Source organism: Nematolebias whitei, chromosome 15, assembly GCF_014905685.2.
Source record: "Nematolebias whitei isolate Nwh7 chromosome 15, NemWhi1, whole genome shotgun sequence".
NCBI classification, from domain to species: Eukaryota; Metazoa; Chordata; class Actinopteri; order Cyprinodontiformes; family Rivulidae; genus Nematolebias; species Nematolebias whitei.
In genome coordinates, this window is record NC_056512.1 from 23,212,752 (window position 1) to 23,228,748 (window position 15,997).

The window sequence follows — 15,997 nt, forward strand, 5'->3', positions numbered from 1 at the left end:
AAAAAAAAAAAAAAAAAAAAAAAAAAAAAAGTGTAAAAACACAAACCCCTAGGGGGCACTGTTATCAAGATATAGGAGAAGTTTAGGGTTGAAGCTGAAAATACATCTTAAGTATATTATTTTATTTGTTTAATGGAACTAATGTGTTTTAAATGATCCAGTCGTGTTGTTTAAGTTTGCAGATTTTGAATAAAATGTGTCTTGTACGTACAGGATCCAAACCAGGCTGTTGTGCAGGTCGGGGTCGACAGACTCCATGTCATCCAAAGTGATGGGTTTACCCAGCAGCTGTTTGTAGAACGGTAAAGTGAAGCCCCCATCGATGTAGTGGCCATGAAACACTGCCATCCCCATGATGCGGCCTACGAAGTGAAAGTATGACAGGTGCTCCTGCAAGGAGACAAAAACAACTTTACAAAAAAAGTCTGAAGGATGCTTGGACTAAGACAACAGTGAACCTTAACAAACATGTCTGACTTTGAAGATATTATTTAAAAATAAGGGGCAGCTGTGGCTGGGTGGTTAGAGCAGTCATCCTCCAATGGGAGAGTTGGGGGGTTCAATTCCACCAGCAGTCACATGCTGAAGTGTCCCTGGGCAAGAAACTGAACACTCATTGCCTTGGATGTGTGTCCCATGGATGGTATGGATCTAGTAGAGCATGCATCAGATCTAGTAGAGGGTTAGGGTATGAATGGGTAAATGAGGACACAGATCATGTTGTAAAGAGTTTTGAGTGCCTTGATAAGATAGAAAGGTGCTATATAAGTACAGTCCATTTATCATTAAAAAAAAAGGTGGCACATCAAACAGTTGTTTATAAAATAAGACAATCAACCTTAAATATATAATTTCACACTAAAGCTACAGTGCAGACAACACAAGCCAGATTGAACGCAGGGATGAAGCTGAGGAAGATGAGGTGAAACATTCTGCAGCCTCTGAAAGCTTCTGACCAACTTGAAGCCATAACATGGTGACAGCTCGCTTGTTGCACCGAGCTGGTTGCACTCTCTTTTGTTTTCTCCCTCAGCCCCATCATCCTTTCACGTTAAGACACGCCCCGAACACACCTGTTTCTCATACTAATTGATTTGTCAGCTGTTAAAAATTGATTCCTGTCCTGTTTATAAAGATGACCGTTCTTTCCAGACTGCAAGAGCAGCAGCCGCATCCACCCTTCTGTCCAACAGATGCATACAGAAGCCATTAAAATAAATCCGAGGCCATTTAACCCTCGTGTTTTGGGTATACCTGGGTGGATACATCGTTGTGGGATTGATAAAAAAAAATCCAGTAAAATAATATAAATATGTCTGCTCCTGCTGCTCCGACGTGTCAACACGGAAGTGCCGGAAACCAGTGACGTCATCGAGTCAAAAGTTTGCTCGTAAGTTTTACAACTAATCAAAACTTAAAATGACAAATTGTTTGCACTCCCTTATAGAAAATAAAACATGTTTAAATGTGATATTCGTCCAGAGCAGATAATAGAAGAAAACTGAATCCTGTGTAGGGGAACACCACCTCAGAAAAGAACACCTCTTCTCAGAAAACTGTTCATCTCAAACAAACATCATTCATGTGCTTTTGTGTTTGAAACCGTTTAAAATAAGATGCGTCTATTCCCTTGGGAACAAACAGACTTTGTTTTACAAATGTTCAACTCAGTTCACAAACTTCTTAGTTGACACTAATGTGAATGTATTTAAAAAAACTGTCACTGCGTTAACCTCTGCCAATATGAACTCATTTCCCATGAAACGGACAGATCGTGTTAATGAGAGCTTTGGTTCAACTGACCTCGAAGTTTGAAACATCTGCTGAGACTTTATCTTCCTTTATCCAAAAGGAGTACTTCTCCCAGAATCGTTTCCATGAAGATAACGCCATAAGGACCTCTTCGTTTAATTACGTTTACTTTTCAGGGGATGGACAGTGACACCTTTTGATAACATTGATTCAGTTTTATTTCATACCTGAATGTTTATTCATGAAAATGTGTGTTTTAAGTAATCTCTCTTTAAGAATCATTTGTCTTATTTTTTTTTTTTTAAATGTAACTTTTAAGGCAGAGAGAAAAGGACTACATTTATTTAATTGGCCTTTATAAAAAACAAAGCCAAGAGTTAGGACCATCCCTCTTCTGAGAGGTGGACCAAAGTCAATCTGTAACACACAGACAGTTAAGTTAAGTTTCACTTCTTCACTGCTTCTTCACATCTTCTTCTCATCTTCTGCTACACTGACCGAGGCTCCGTCTCAGAAGACTTCACTGGAGCTCAGAACTGGAGAGAAGAAACCCAGTTTCTGCACTGAACTCAAGAGAAGAGAGAAGCATCCTTTCTGCAGACGTCTCAGGACGAGAGAAAGACACAGAACTTGACCGAACCAGAACCATCACACTGCAGAGGAGTGGAAAAATCCCAGCTGACTCCCATATGGACCCTCGTCCCTCTACGATGACAGGTGAACTTTGATGAAAAATCAGCCTCTCAGTCACCAGAACATCTGGGCTGGTACCATTTTTAAGCAGCTGTTGGACCATTCCTGACCATCTCATCCTGGTAGGACAAGAGATCTTCAATGCCTTTCTGGTGATCATACATCACAATAATCTTATCAGACAAACTACAGCTCACTTTAGACACAATTTTAACTACTTCACAAACAGAACCAGTCCAAAATCTGCCTTTTTAGGTTTCACTGATTTGAATAATCAATTAGACATTTGATACAAAGCTATTTGTTATTCATTTGTTTGTTATGTATAATTTTCACATATATCTCAGATTATTATTTTTATAATAAAATACATAAACTCAACTGAATTTGTGATTATTTTGGCATATCTGTGTGTATTAACTGGTTTGATGCCCTTTAAACACGAGAAAGAACTCACGTTTCAGTTTACATTTAATTTGGGGTTAAATAGAGACTGATTTTTCCTCTAAAACAGAGGTGGTGCCCACACAACGAGGTTATTTGCATAATAAATGCATATCTTATGAGCAGAACTCATAACTGATAATTTACATATATATCCAGCCCCATATCCCTCTACACCTGGTTCAGCCTCTGAGATTTTTATCATATGACCTGTAAGTCTAATTAATATTTTCTGTAATGTTGTGATTTATGTGCATTAATACAGAAACTGTATATGGGGCCTTTATATATTTTTGTATATTCACAGCTCATGCTCTGGGGCAATTTGTGTGGGAGCCATTGCCTGCCTTTTGAGCTCTGGGGAAGAATCATGGACACTTTTTTTTTTTTTGAGGGGAAGCAATTTGTCTTTATTCGTTTCTGAACAGTGAAAATGCGAAACTGAAATATGTTGTTTTGTGGACATTGAAAAATATATATGTAAATATTATGTGGTTGGTCTTATGTGTGGAAAAAAATTGTCATTCTCTGTACCAAAGGGTCTACACGTTGTAGTGTATGGCCCTTGTGTGATGGGTTATATGTATATGTAAAAAAACCAAAAAACAACAGGAAGTAACTCAATAAAATCCTACTTGTCAGGAGGGACACCCAGATAAAAATTCACAAACATAGGAAGCCCTGTAAAACTGTCACAACATAGTGACAAACCTTTTCTGAATTTGAAAGCATTGTGTCCCAAAACATAAAGTTCTTGTTTCACTTTCAGCTGCTCCTTTCTGCAAGGCTCGTCATGCAGAGTGAATTCACACAAAATATTTGGTAATTGTTTTATACCAGATTTAATCTGGGTCCGACCTGTAGCATCAGGATTACAAGCCAGTGACACTGATCGCTGAGCTACCGCAGCCCCAAAATGGAGTGACGGAAAAAGATAAGTGTAGATGGTGGACAATAAAGAGAATGCAAAAAAGAAAAGAGTTTTAAAGATGAGTTTTGATGCAGACTGATTATTGGGCACCACTAAACAGGAAAAAAAAAGAGCTTTTCTTCTATTTTATTAATCACAACCAATGTTTTTAATCCAAATATTTTAACCGTAAAACACAAATGATCAGACATTCCAAGACCTCTGTCGTTAAAAAGTGGTTTTAAAATCACAAATTGATAAAATATGTTTTGCACAACTACAACAGAATAGCAGAAAATAGCTTTAAACATGTCGAGGTGAAAAATCAAACCACACAACTGCATCTGACAAGTGTCAGAATGTAAATAAAATTAAAAGAATCCCATATAAAAAAGTGAGAAACGTTGCGCCAATGTAAAATTGTGTTTCTGATTAAAACGACATCTGTGGACACAAGCCCCCCTACAATGAGAACTGAACTGAACTGAGCATTCTGTGCAAACAGGAGTACAAAGATTCAACAGCAACAGCTCGGTGAGCATCTTCATACACAAACTCACATGATCCCTTTGAGGAAAAGAGCTGGTCTAGACTTGTAGGTCTAAACCAGTTGGAGAACGTGTCATTTTTCTGCTAATAACGTTCTAAAGTTTGAGACGGAGTTGGCGTTTGTAACTCACGGGATTGACGGCGGAGTCGGGGTTGATCTGCAGCGTGTAGATGTCGTCACGGGAGTACTGGAACAGGCCGTAATATGGATTCAACATCTCATGGGACAGCAGATACAGCCACTCCCTGCACAACGCGACATGGAAGGAGAGAACAAGAGAAAATGACACTCGGCACCGGAGTTAAAGGGATATTACGGCTATTTTCAGAGGGTGCTCTGCAGAAAAGTTAAGAAGATTTAGGAATAAGGATTTTATTGTACATGTTTTGAATTTGTTTGGTTAATATTCAATTTGTCTTTACATTTTTTTTTAACTGCAACCCCCCTTGTTTTAAATCCACAGTGTTGGGATGAAAAACTTTTCACTTCCGATACCGATATCTGTGGTTTAGCATCAGACGATACCGATCCGATACAGGAGGGGAAAAACAGTGCTGAATTAACTTAAAACATTTGCTTTTAAACAGATATAAATGTACTGAATTACAAAGTTATTGAAAACTCTGCACCAGTACAGCACACTTAAACACACCAATAGCTTCACAAGCTTGGTCAAACATGTAAAAACAACTTTAATTTGTTCAGCCAGTGCAATTATGAGTATAATATCTAATGTTAAATAAATAATAATAAAAATACTGAAACTGACAAAAAAACCAATAGATTGACAACTTTGGCCAAACATGAAAAAATAACCTTCAACTAACCTTTCAAATGGTTCAGGAATTATAAATATAATGTAAAAATAAATAATAAAGGAGCTGAATAAAGAGGAAAAAACAATTGCTTCACTAGCTTGGTTGGCAGATACTTAAAATAAACAGCAATCATCTCCTGTCTTTATGGATGGGTCACATTGTCATGATACCTGATCAAATTTTTTTTCGATATCTGTACCGATATCGATGCAAAGATCAGATCAGTGCATCTTTATTGATACCCGATCAAGAATTTTCCGATATCGGTACAGACACTGATATCGGATCGGACCTGACTGAACTTTGTTGGATTTTTACCTGGATTGTTGAGCATGAACTTTGATATGCTGGGGATGCTCTGTGTTGTTTCTCTTTCATTTTATTTTGGAAGGTGGGGGGTGTTGTGTCCAAAAAAGCATCCCGACTGGAAAAGCACCAGTATGAAACATGGCATGTTACTACCAGGTGCTGGTGTTTAAAAAGAAATGCACAAACGGTTGCATTAATTCTTAAACTTGTAATAAAACATATATTTATATATCCCTGTCCAGCCCTAGACTTCATATCTTATGTGCTCTACACAGCTCTGTAAATAATCACAGTTAAAAAAGAGTAAAGTGTAATTCTGATCAGACTGATGAGCTAACAGCTAGTCTGAAAGCAGCCAAGCTCAAAGTGAATCACTGCAAACTTAAAACTCAAATTTTCATTTTTTTTAAATGATACACTGAGTACTATTTAAAAACTTTTACTCATCAACAGTTTTGTTAAGCACAGATGTTTTCAAAGATTTATGTGGTAATTTCAAAGTGCACATAGCAACATCTGTAGTAAGGTGAAGCATTTCTGGGGTGAAGTCTGGCAGGAATTTCATCACGTTTCTGCCAAAACAACCAAGTAATATAAAACTGACAATGTAAAAGTTTAAATATGAGACTTTGGAGATCAGAGTAATCTTAGGATGGTTCAGATTAGCTGTTAGATTGTCAGTCCTGTCGAACGCAAACTAAACTGATCCAAACTGAGAGCTGTGTGTCTACAACAGATCTTCATAATCACATCTTATATCTTTAATGCTTTGAAGAACCCAAAGTTTGTTTTTAGTTGGTTCAGTCTCCAGAAGGAGTTTTTTAAAGACAAGAATTGACAGAATTTCCCTCCATGGCTTCTTACCTGGCCACCCCTCCATAGTCAAGTCCTTCTTCACCTCTGAACTTCACCATGAGCCTTTTCCACAGGTCCTTCGGCCTCATCTTCATCACCTGCCGGTACGACTCCTGCATGACGGACAGAAACGGCTCATTAGTGACAGTAACACTGCTGGGAATAAATCTGGCTTATCATGGCCCTCAGTACAAAGAAAATCAGTTTTGAGGCTGAGAAGATATGAGTGACCAAACGTATTAAAAACTACGTTGTGTCTCACAGCACAGTTCGCTCTAAAACAGCAGTTTTAAATGAAGACTTTATTTTGACGCTGTTTTGAAGGGACTAAAATAAACATTTATTTTACGTGATTTAAAGTTTTTCTGAGGAACAAAACAGCTGCATTTTGGAGTCCAAGCAGGCGTTTCCATGTTTTTTTTTCCCCTCTTCATTGAGCTGAGATTTCTCCACCTCCGTCAGTGTTTATCACACGTGATGTCGGCTTACAGCGTCAGAGGGAGGGTTTGTTTTAAGTGGATTACAGGCAGTTATAATAAACACAGCCACAAGGCTCTAACAACACCACTTCTTCCACTGCCAGGCTCCATCATGCCTTCAGGACTGAGCCGACAACCCAGAGGTGCTGCGAGGGGAAATGAAAAGCTCTTATCTACATTTAAAAAATACAAGATAAATGAAATAAAGCCACGGAGATGGATCTGACAGTCCAGGTTCAGGCCTAATTTAATGCTTCAGCTGGTCTGAAGAAGCTATGCAGTTATGTCTCGCTCAACCTCAAGACGTCCGCCATAACCCCCCCGCCCCCATCCTCTCTCACATGCTGAGATCAGCCAACAAAAATGTCTTCGTTCAGATTAACAGACGCGGCTGTTCCAGCACATTCCAGCACATATTTTATGAGGGTCATGCAGTCTGCTGCAGGTGGTGTTGTTCTGACGGCGGCTCTGCGTCTCCTCCGTACAGGAAAAAGAGGAAAAAAGGGGAAAACGCTGCCCCCAGTGGGAAAACCTTCATCCCAAACAAGAGGCCTGGTTTGGATTTTGAGAACCTTCACACATCATAGATAACCGTGTGTGAGAGAAACATTTCTACTGCCAAACTGCTCCGGGGGAACGACCTTTATCATGAACAAACAGTGCCATGAGGAAAAAATTAAACTTGGGAGGATGTTTAAAATAACTTGGAAGAATCTAAAAATAACTTATACATTGGCGGAACAACATTCATTACAAAAATGAATTTTGCCCACCTCGTTTTACACCAAAGTGTTAAAGAAACGATGAGACGGGACTGAATTATAAATAACGCTAAACACCGTCTCATGTGATGTCAAAGGTGCGTTAAGAGCTCAAAGTATATGTTAATGATGACTTTAAGAAAAAGATGTCAAAGTCAAGGTCCATGGGCCAAATACGGCCCTTGTTAATATCTTATCTGGGCCCCAAAGATATTTTAAAAGCAAAATATTTTTACTGCTTTTTATTTTACTTAAAAACTGAGCATACTTGATTTACATCAAACAAATGTGCAGTTGGCCAACTGTAAATGTTTCCATAATCTTTGATTCTGATGCAGAAAAGGCGACAGAGAACGTCCAATGAGACTGATGAAACTTGTTGAGGAACCTGCAACCGAGAAAAGATGTCAGGTATCTGTTTGGAGTTAATTTATCAAATGAAATTGGCCCTCGGTTTGAAATAAGTTTCAAATTTGTCCCCTTTTGTTACTGAATTTGACCCCGCCGGTCTAAAGTTTTACCACATCAAACTTTAACTCAGAAACTGTAAGTTTGATGCAGTTACAGCCATTTTTGTGACTAGAACTTAGGACTGATCCCAGCAGTTCATGCTAAAGCTAGCAGCACGGTGTGATTTACTCTCAGCTACAACCACAAAATTTTAGATTAAAATCTGTACAACTGACTGATTTATGGCCTTTTTTTATTTGTAAAGGTGGATCAACCATAAGACGACCATCTTGAATTAGGGTTGACTCCAAAGGTCAACATTTGTAGATGTATAGCCAATGATTAGATTTGGTGAGTTTCATCATATCCCGTTATTGATTTATTTATTTATTAAACTTTATTTAAAAAAAAAATTACGTTTGTACGCATCTTTAATGATTGTCTATTGTTGTTGTCCACTGTTGTCATCATTCTTTGTTAAAATCAGGTCTCTCTTGTAAATGAGTCCCTGAGGCTCAATGGGATTCACCTGTCTAAATAAAGGTTGAATGAATTTAACCAGGCAAATCCCACTGAGATCACAGATGTATTTAACAAGGCAGACCTGGGCCTGAAGGCAGTCTAACATGCATGTTTTTGATCTGTGGGAGGAAACCGGTGTACCTGGAGTAAACCCACGCAAGTGTGAGAAGAACATGCAAACTCCACACAGAAAGACCCCAGGTCCAAATGGGGATTGAACCCAGGACCTTCTGGCTGTGAGGCAACAGTGCTAACCACTGAGCCGTCATGCTGCCAACTAACTGGATGGATGGATGGAAGGATAGATACTTTATTAATCCCAGGAGGGAAACTTGAGGCATCCAGTAGCATGTTCTAATTATACAGAAAAAAAAAAAAAAATACATCTGAAATAATAAAAAAAAAGTAGCACAATACACAAATTGGGAGTACTACATTCATGATTAACCTATATGTATACATACATACACAAACATGTGCATATGTACATGTATATGCATTGCCTACATACAGTATACATATAAAAGATGTACATACATACGTTTCCATATTATGATGCTGCTTCAGTTAAAAAGGTATGAAATGCATAGGCAGGATCAACATAGGGCAAGATTTGAGAAAAAAAAAGAAATCAAGTCTTTTAAGAAACTTTAGCTGTGACATTGATCTGTTTCGATGGTGCGAGGACATGATGGAGCCCATTCCCTCTTCATGGCTCACCTCAAAGATCTCCTCGCGGGACACCTCGATGCGGCAGTGACCGGCCTGAGGTTGCTGCTGGGACAGTTCCTGCCGGAGGATCTTCAGCTTCTGAACCAGGTCCCTCTTGTACTTGGGCACCGTGAGACACTCCGCCTCCTCTGGGAGCTGGCCCGGGGACACCAGAGCCTGCTGCGCCTGATCCTTCGTCTGGTTCTGACGACTAAAAGGACACGAGACAGAGAGAGACAGGATGAAAAGAAGCAATGTTAAATCCTAGGTCTTTGCTGAGAGCAGAGAACGGAGGAGTAAAGACTCTGAGGTCATCTGAGTCAAACAGCTGCCTCAGCCCCCCAGATTTGGCTGAAATGTTTTTATAAATGCTCTGTTGAGTCTGACTCATCAACTGAGGAAGGGTCTCTGCTTTTCACAGGCATACTGATACTTTCTAATCAGAGTGTGTAACATCAGATCAAACAGAGGGTTTACGGACTGATTTACATTATTAAGTCAACACTTTGACAAAGACTGACACTGGCTCAGGAGAAAGTAGTTGGTGAGTCACAGCTTCACATCGGCTCCACATCATCTCCTACTCACTTTGCGTATTTGTTTATTTTTCTCGACAGTTAAACATTTTGAGAAATAGCAATGATAAATATTTAAAAGAAAAGATCTTATTTGTAACTCCACGTGTCTCTTCGTTGACACTAGAAACACAGACAGGTCTATTTGAGTTCTGGTTATTTTGTACTTTTGCCACCTAACGGCTGTCCTTCTGTACTCTTCAAACTACAATGTGTTTGTGTCACTTTGTCCAGGGTTGGGTCGAGGTGAGGATTAGAGCCAGGAGTCAGGGGTTAGGTCAGAGGTTAGGGATTCAGCAAACCTCAGAATACTCTCAAACCACAGAAGACTAATACCATTAATAATAATAGCAACAACAACAGTGCCACTTACTTTAGTATAATGTATTATACATAGGCCTGTCACGATAACAAATTTTGCTGGGCGATTAATTGTCTCAGAAATTATTCCAATAAACGATAATATTGTTTGAAATTTGACAATAATTAGTCATTATTGTCAAATTTACGAAGAAACATTGGGCTAATTTTTGTGTGTAGTACCTTTTTTGACCACTGGATAGCAGTATAAGACTGTTTTAACCGATAGATGGATAGTGAGGGAGCGAGCGTTTCTCTTTAAGAAAAATGGGAGGGGAGGCCGCTTGACGTGACATGGGCTGTTTCTCCTTCCTTTATTCGGTTCTCAATATGGCGGATGCCCAGTGTGGTTTGAGCTCTTTAGCATAGCATTTTTCACACAAAGCTTTTAATAAAAAATCAGTAAACAAGTTCTCAGCATCTTTTTGCAGAGAAAAACAACTTTTTACATGAAGGCACGGGTTTCAACTGTGAATTTTGGAACTTTGACAAGACGGATCCAAGCTCCAAACTAATTAAATTCTAGCCACAGAATAAGAAAATATACCAAATGTTAAATGACACAAGCCACTCAGGAACCATTAAACAAACTGATCAGCACTTTTTACCTTCAATAGGATGTGGTTTAATAAACTTACTGGGTTGTTTCTAATATATAATCTCTAAATCAAAAATATAAACCTATATCAAGAAACAAAATCTTAAATTTTTACTTTTCTGCAGTTGTTAAGGTAAAAATATAACAGTTATATTAATGTGTAATTCTACTGTTGCACTAATTTTAATAGCGAAAACAGATTTCATTTTCACGTTGCTCATCAAGGTTGTTGTTCAAGCTGCATTCTTTCTAATCACCAGAAGGGGGCAACTCCTCTAGTTCACAGTCTTCTCTGAAACTGTCTATATCATTAAAATTAATAAACATTACAGAAGGTTTAAAAGCAATTTTGCAATTATTATGCCTGCATTATACCAATGCTGATTATAGAGCTCCTTCTTTTGTTTAATGTCAAATTTTAAAACAACTAAAATTGTGATGATTGAAACAATGCTTTACAAACTGACGGCTTCATGAGGTTGGTACTGAAGGATTATGTGCACAGTGAACTTCGGCGCTTCAGTGGGGGGTTAGCTCACCTCTGTGCTGGGTCATAAACACCACACAAACATCTAACGCTGAGCACAGACGGAGGTGGAAGTGTCATCAAACTGCCCAGATGTTGGAGGATAAGCACTAAAATTTCTGCCAAGGTTAAAAATGTACTGTTGTAGTAAGGTTTATTGGGTAGCTACAGAAACATGAGTTGTAAAAACAACTAATTTACTGACAGAATGCAGTTGTGAGGAGTTCATTTAGTTCCAGAGTACTACTTCAACATCCATCCCCTTCACCACAACAAGCATTTCTCCTCAGCTAAGTGACTGAGTTTGGTTTCTGGGGTCTGAGCAGCAGAATCTCGATCACTTCCTGCAATCCCAGAAAGCCACAGGTCCCCAAACGACAGTCAAGACCTCCTCATGAATCATTTTATTTCCTGCAGACTAGATTGAGAAGGAAGGAAGGAAGGAAGGGTGAGAGGGAGAGGGGAGACAGGAAGGCCACTCAGCTGATGGCACCCAAACACAGCAGACATCTCTGAGGGTGGGGGGGAGTCACGGAAGGCTTCTCTCCCCACACCTCCACCCATAAATTAAACACTGCTGCTCCGTCTCACTCTCTCATAGCATCAGGCTCTCTGTTCTCCTTCCATCTGCTTACTGATGAGCAAGCCCGGCCTGTGTTACCCCAAAGGCGCCTCGCCACAGGCACGACAGCAATAAAAGCCTGTTTTCTCACACACTTGTGCCATTTTGATGAATCACTAACATCTACAAATACATGTTTTTTTCCCTTATGCGACTGTAGAGACCTAGAGACAGTCCAGGTCTTAAAAGCAGAGACTGATTCAGTTTCCTATTGGACAGTGACTTCAATCAGACGGAGAGGCTGGATTCAGCACAACACCGCAACAACACATACACATCTGAACCAAAACCACGCTATAAACTCCAACTTTTATGGGCATTTTATACGTATATAAGTATAAGATTTTTGTGGGATGATGACACATGAAGAGGTGCAAATATCTGAAATCCTATAACTGGTAAAAGGCAGATGTCTGCACAGGGAGCCACGAGGACTGATACGTTTTCCAGACTTTTGTCAGAAGTTAGAAGGTCAACTTAAAGCTAGGATGAAAAAGTCAGCACACCGAATGATTACATGGTTTGTATTAATGGGGGGTATTGATGCAAACCGCAGGTATGATTTCCAGTATCTCATGTTCAGGTCCAAGCTCAAAACATAAAGACACAACAAAGACGGAAGGTTTACTGCAACGCTCAAAAAAGTTTTTAAATAATCCTGAAATAAATGTTGAAGGATGCAAATGCAGCTAGTGTCTGTAATCCCAACATGCATCAACTCTCTTCTACGAAACCCAACAGAAAGTTGAGAGACTTACTTTTGTAATAATCTAAGCCGACAATGAGGTTTTGATGTAGACATGCAAGAACAATCAATATCAAAAGAAACGTTAAAGCTGCTGCCAGTGGCTCATAAAGGTCACCATGATAACCGCACACCTGCTGTCACGCATCAATACACATAAAGAGACCAGTAATCAGAAATGCAGAGTAAAAATAAGCTTCAAACAAAGAGTGACTGTGCTAAAAGTTATAAGAAGTAATGAAAAAATAATAATCCTGAAGCGCAAGAGAAAAACTATTCACAATAGGACTAAGCCCCTCCCTACGCATCTGGGTCCTAGACTTCTTAACAAACAAACTGCAGTCTATGAGGATCCACAACTTCTCCTCCTCCACCATAACCCTCAGCACTGGCTCCCCTCAGGGCTGTGTGTTAAGCCCCCTCCACTGTGCTCTCATATGACTGTGCACCTACCCATCCAGGCTGTCACAATGTAAAGTTTGCAGACGATACAGCGGTGGTGGGATGCATCACAAACAACGATGAGTCCAGCTACAGGCAGGAGGTGGAACACCTGGAGAGCTGGTGCAGAAAGAAGAACCTTCACACCAATGTGAAGAAGACGAAGGAGATAATCGTGGACTTCAGAAGGAACAAACACACCTGAGGAACAGCTTCTACCCTGAGGCTGTTAGACGCATGAATCCTTAACCAGGATAATCACTGTAATGCCACTTTAATTGGAGATTTGACACTTTATACAAGCTGCTATTATTCGTACCCATCTGCTCACTACAGACTCATGTTCAGGCTGCTATTTAATACGCCATATTATATTATGTTATTATTGTTTAGAGTATATCTTAGATCCTTTTAATCAGTTTCCTTTTTACACTTCATATTTTTACTATTTATGGGTGTAACTGGGACCTTTACACAATTTTGTTCCACCTCATGTACCACATGTGATGCGAATGACAATAGTCTCCTTGAACCTTGAAAGAAAGAAGTGTCTTTTCGTCAGACATGTTTTTATACATCGTCAGTGTTTTGTGTAGGAGAAATGACAAGTTAAAATAACCCTTCACTTCCTGTTTTGAACAGAAATTGCTGAGCTTAGATACAATGGAAGTCACTGCAAGTTTGAATGTGTGCACTAACGTTCATGTATTGATGCATATATTGTGAAAAAATTGCAAAGATTATGAAAAGAAGAAGTGTGCTAGCAAAGATTTTGGAAAGTTTAAAGAGCTCAAAAGTTAAACTGACTGACGTCATCACGAAAAATTCAACATTTTGTGGTTAAGATATCTAAAATCATTAACTGCAGCTCTGTAGCTCACAGCCCTCACAGCTGTGACGTCTGAGCTGCAGAGCTAAAAGAATGGTTTTCTCACTTGTTTCACCAAAATCCTATGATTATGTAGAAATATTTATTTATTTTATTTAATCAACCCAGTCTGAGGTACAACTAGCAAAATTCATAGCACACTATTGTTACGAGTTTGTACAGTTTCAGGAGGGGTTGTGAATTAGAAATTGTGAAAAACAGCCGGCGTATATTATCAGGCGTTCGACCTTTAAACAATAAAAATTACTCCCAAACCTGCCCTGCCATAACACACACATTATCAGATATGAATGGAATTTTTCCACATCTGTTTCTGCAGATTCCTAGATTAAAAACAAATGTCACGCGCCAAGCTACAGTTTCAAGAGACATCTCAGAGGGTAACGAGTATCACCCCCCCCAAAAAAAACAAACAGAAAATCTGAAACACGTTCTTTGATCCATCAAAAAGGAAATCTAATACTATATGCATTTCGTCTCACTCTGCAGGGAGATTGAATGAGGGCAGACAGACACTCAAACACTATCTTTATGGAGCAAGGTCTTATGGGTAATTTGTTTGCTATAGCTGCAACAGTATGTGTTTGAACAGCTGCACAGGGAGAGAAATTCTTAGCATCATTGCACGATGGCATGTGCCAAACAAGGAAGTGTGAACCTACACACGTGGATGGACATTTATGGACGCACGTGCAGTCCATTCATTGACGTGGGCACAGAATTTATACTCTGTTTCCTGGACGCAAGGCGCTCCTAAGCCACAGACGCACCAGCCTCGGTTTCCACTCCATTTGATGTCTGGCCAAAGACAGCTTCGTGACGGATCGTGTGCTTAAAACGCCTTCGTGATTAAAACCTTTGCAGGGCTGAGGAATTTTTGAGTTGTTGTGTGGAAAGAAGAAAAGGATGTGGGGAAGTGCACTTTGCACGTGTGTTTGTGTGAGTGTTCCTGCAGACTTTGCTCAGACGGAGGACTACACTGAGTGCAGACCTCTACAGGTGGTGAACACACTTTGGCAGAGTATCGCGGTGTAAAACAAGGACTGAGGGGGCAGGCAGGCTCTCAGACTGCGTGAATGATGTGCAGCTGTGTGTGTGTTCTCTGCGTCTGAACCTCACCTGACATTCTGACTTTCACTGCCTCCTCGAGAGCCATTAGAACTTGGGCTAAACACACAAAATGTAGACAAAAATGAGATGTTTCCTGTGATTTTAAGAGCAAGTTCACATTTGTTCTGCTTGGTTCTTACTTCAAGACTAGATGCAGGTTTGCTGAGAGGCGTGGGTCTGTGAATTGCGTGGTCCGGTTGTTGTGATCGACAAAGTAAACCCTCCCTGTGGCGGTGTTTCGTATCTCCCATCCTGGTGGTAGAGGACCAAGTTCCTCACAGTTCACATTACTTAGATCTCTGAGAAACAACAGAGGGGCACAGATAATATTAGTATGTATGAATTTAAGGGGGAAAAACAAACGAACCCAAAAGTAAACAGACGAGTGGGACAGGGGAAAAGACTAAGTTTATGCATCAAACCAAATCTAAAAACACATCAAACATCAAGTGGACAAAAATATCCTAAGATGTCTAAAAAACTCCTTTTCAACATCCCCCTAATTAAATTATTTACTACTGCCTGCAGCCGCTTCTGCTGAACTTCATTAACTTTTCTGTTTTTGTCCTGCATCCTGGCTGATCTGATCACAAGAGGAATGTAAATTCATCTGGAGCCATCAGACCTCATTTACCCACTCGGTTTAAAAATATTCTAATAACTTTAATTCTGTAGCCTAACATGCAGGATAAAAATAAAGAAGCAAGAACTGATTCATGATTTTACAGAGTTTAGTCAGCTCAACCACAAAATACGCTGTTACAATTATAACAATGCTGCTGTTAAGACTTTTTGACTTTTTTTTATTTTTTTTATTTTTTTAAATTTTATATGGGAGACTGTGACAAAGACCATTGCAATTTGCTGGCTTCCTTAG

The 15,997-nt window shown here is 39.5% G+C and overlaps 1 protein-coding gene across 1 annotated transcript in view; it reads right to left on the reverse strand.

Annotated features, from left to right (window-relative positions):
* Window positions 1-15,997, reverse strand: part of LOC119421555 (E3 ubiquitin-protein ligase SMURF2) — an 81,654-nt gene that overhangs the window by 2,370 nt on the left and 63,287 nt on the right. Inside the window, exons 10-15 of the mRNA XM_037688898.1 lie at window positions 15,261-15,419; window positions 15,130-15,177; window positions 9,264-9,465; window positions 6,341-6,444; window positions 4,480-4,594; window positions 212-390 (exon numbers count right to left, since the gene is read on the reverse strand). Of these exons, the coding sequence (XP_037544826.1) occupies window positions 212-390; window positions 4,480-4,594; window positions 6,341-6,444; window positions 9,264-9,465; window positions 15,130-15,177; window positions 15,261-15,419 (807 nt within the window). The remainder of the gene's footprint in view (window positions 1-211; window positions 391-4,479; window positions 4,595-6,340; window positions 6,445-9,263; window positions 9,466-15,129; window positions 15,178-15,260; window positions 15,420-15,997) is intronic.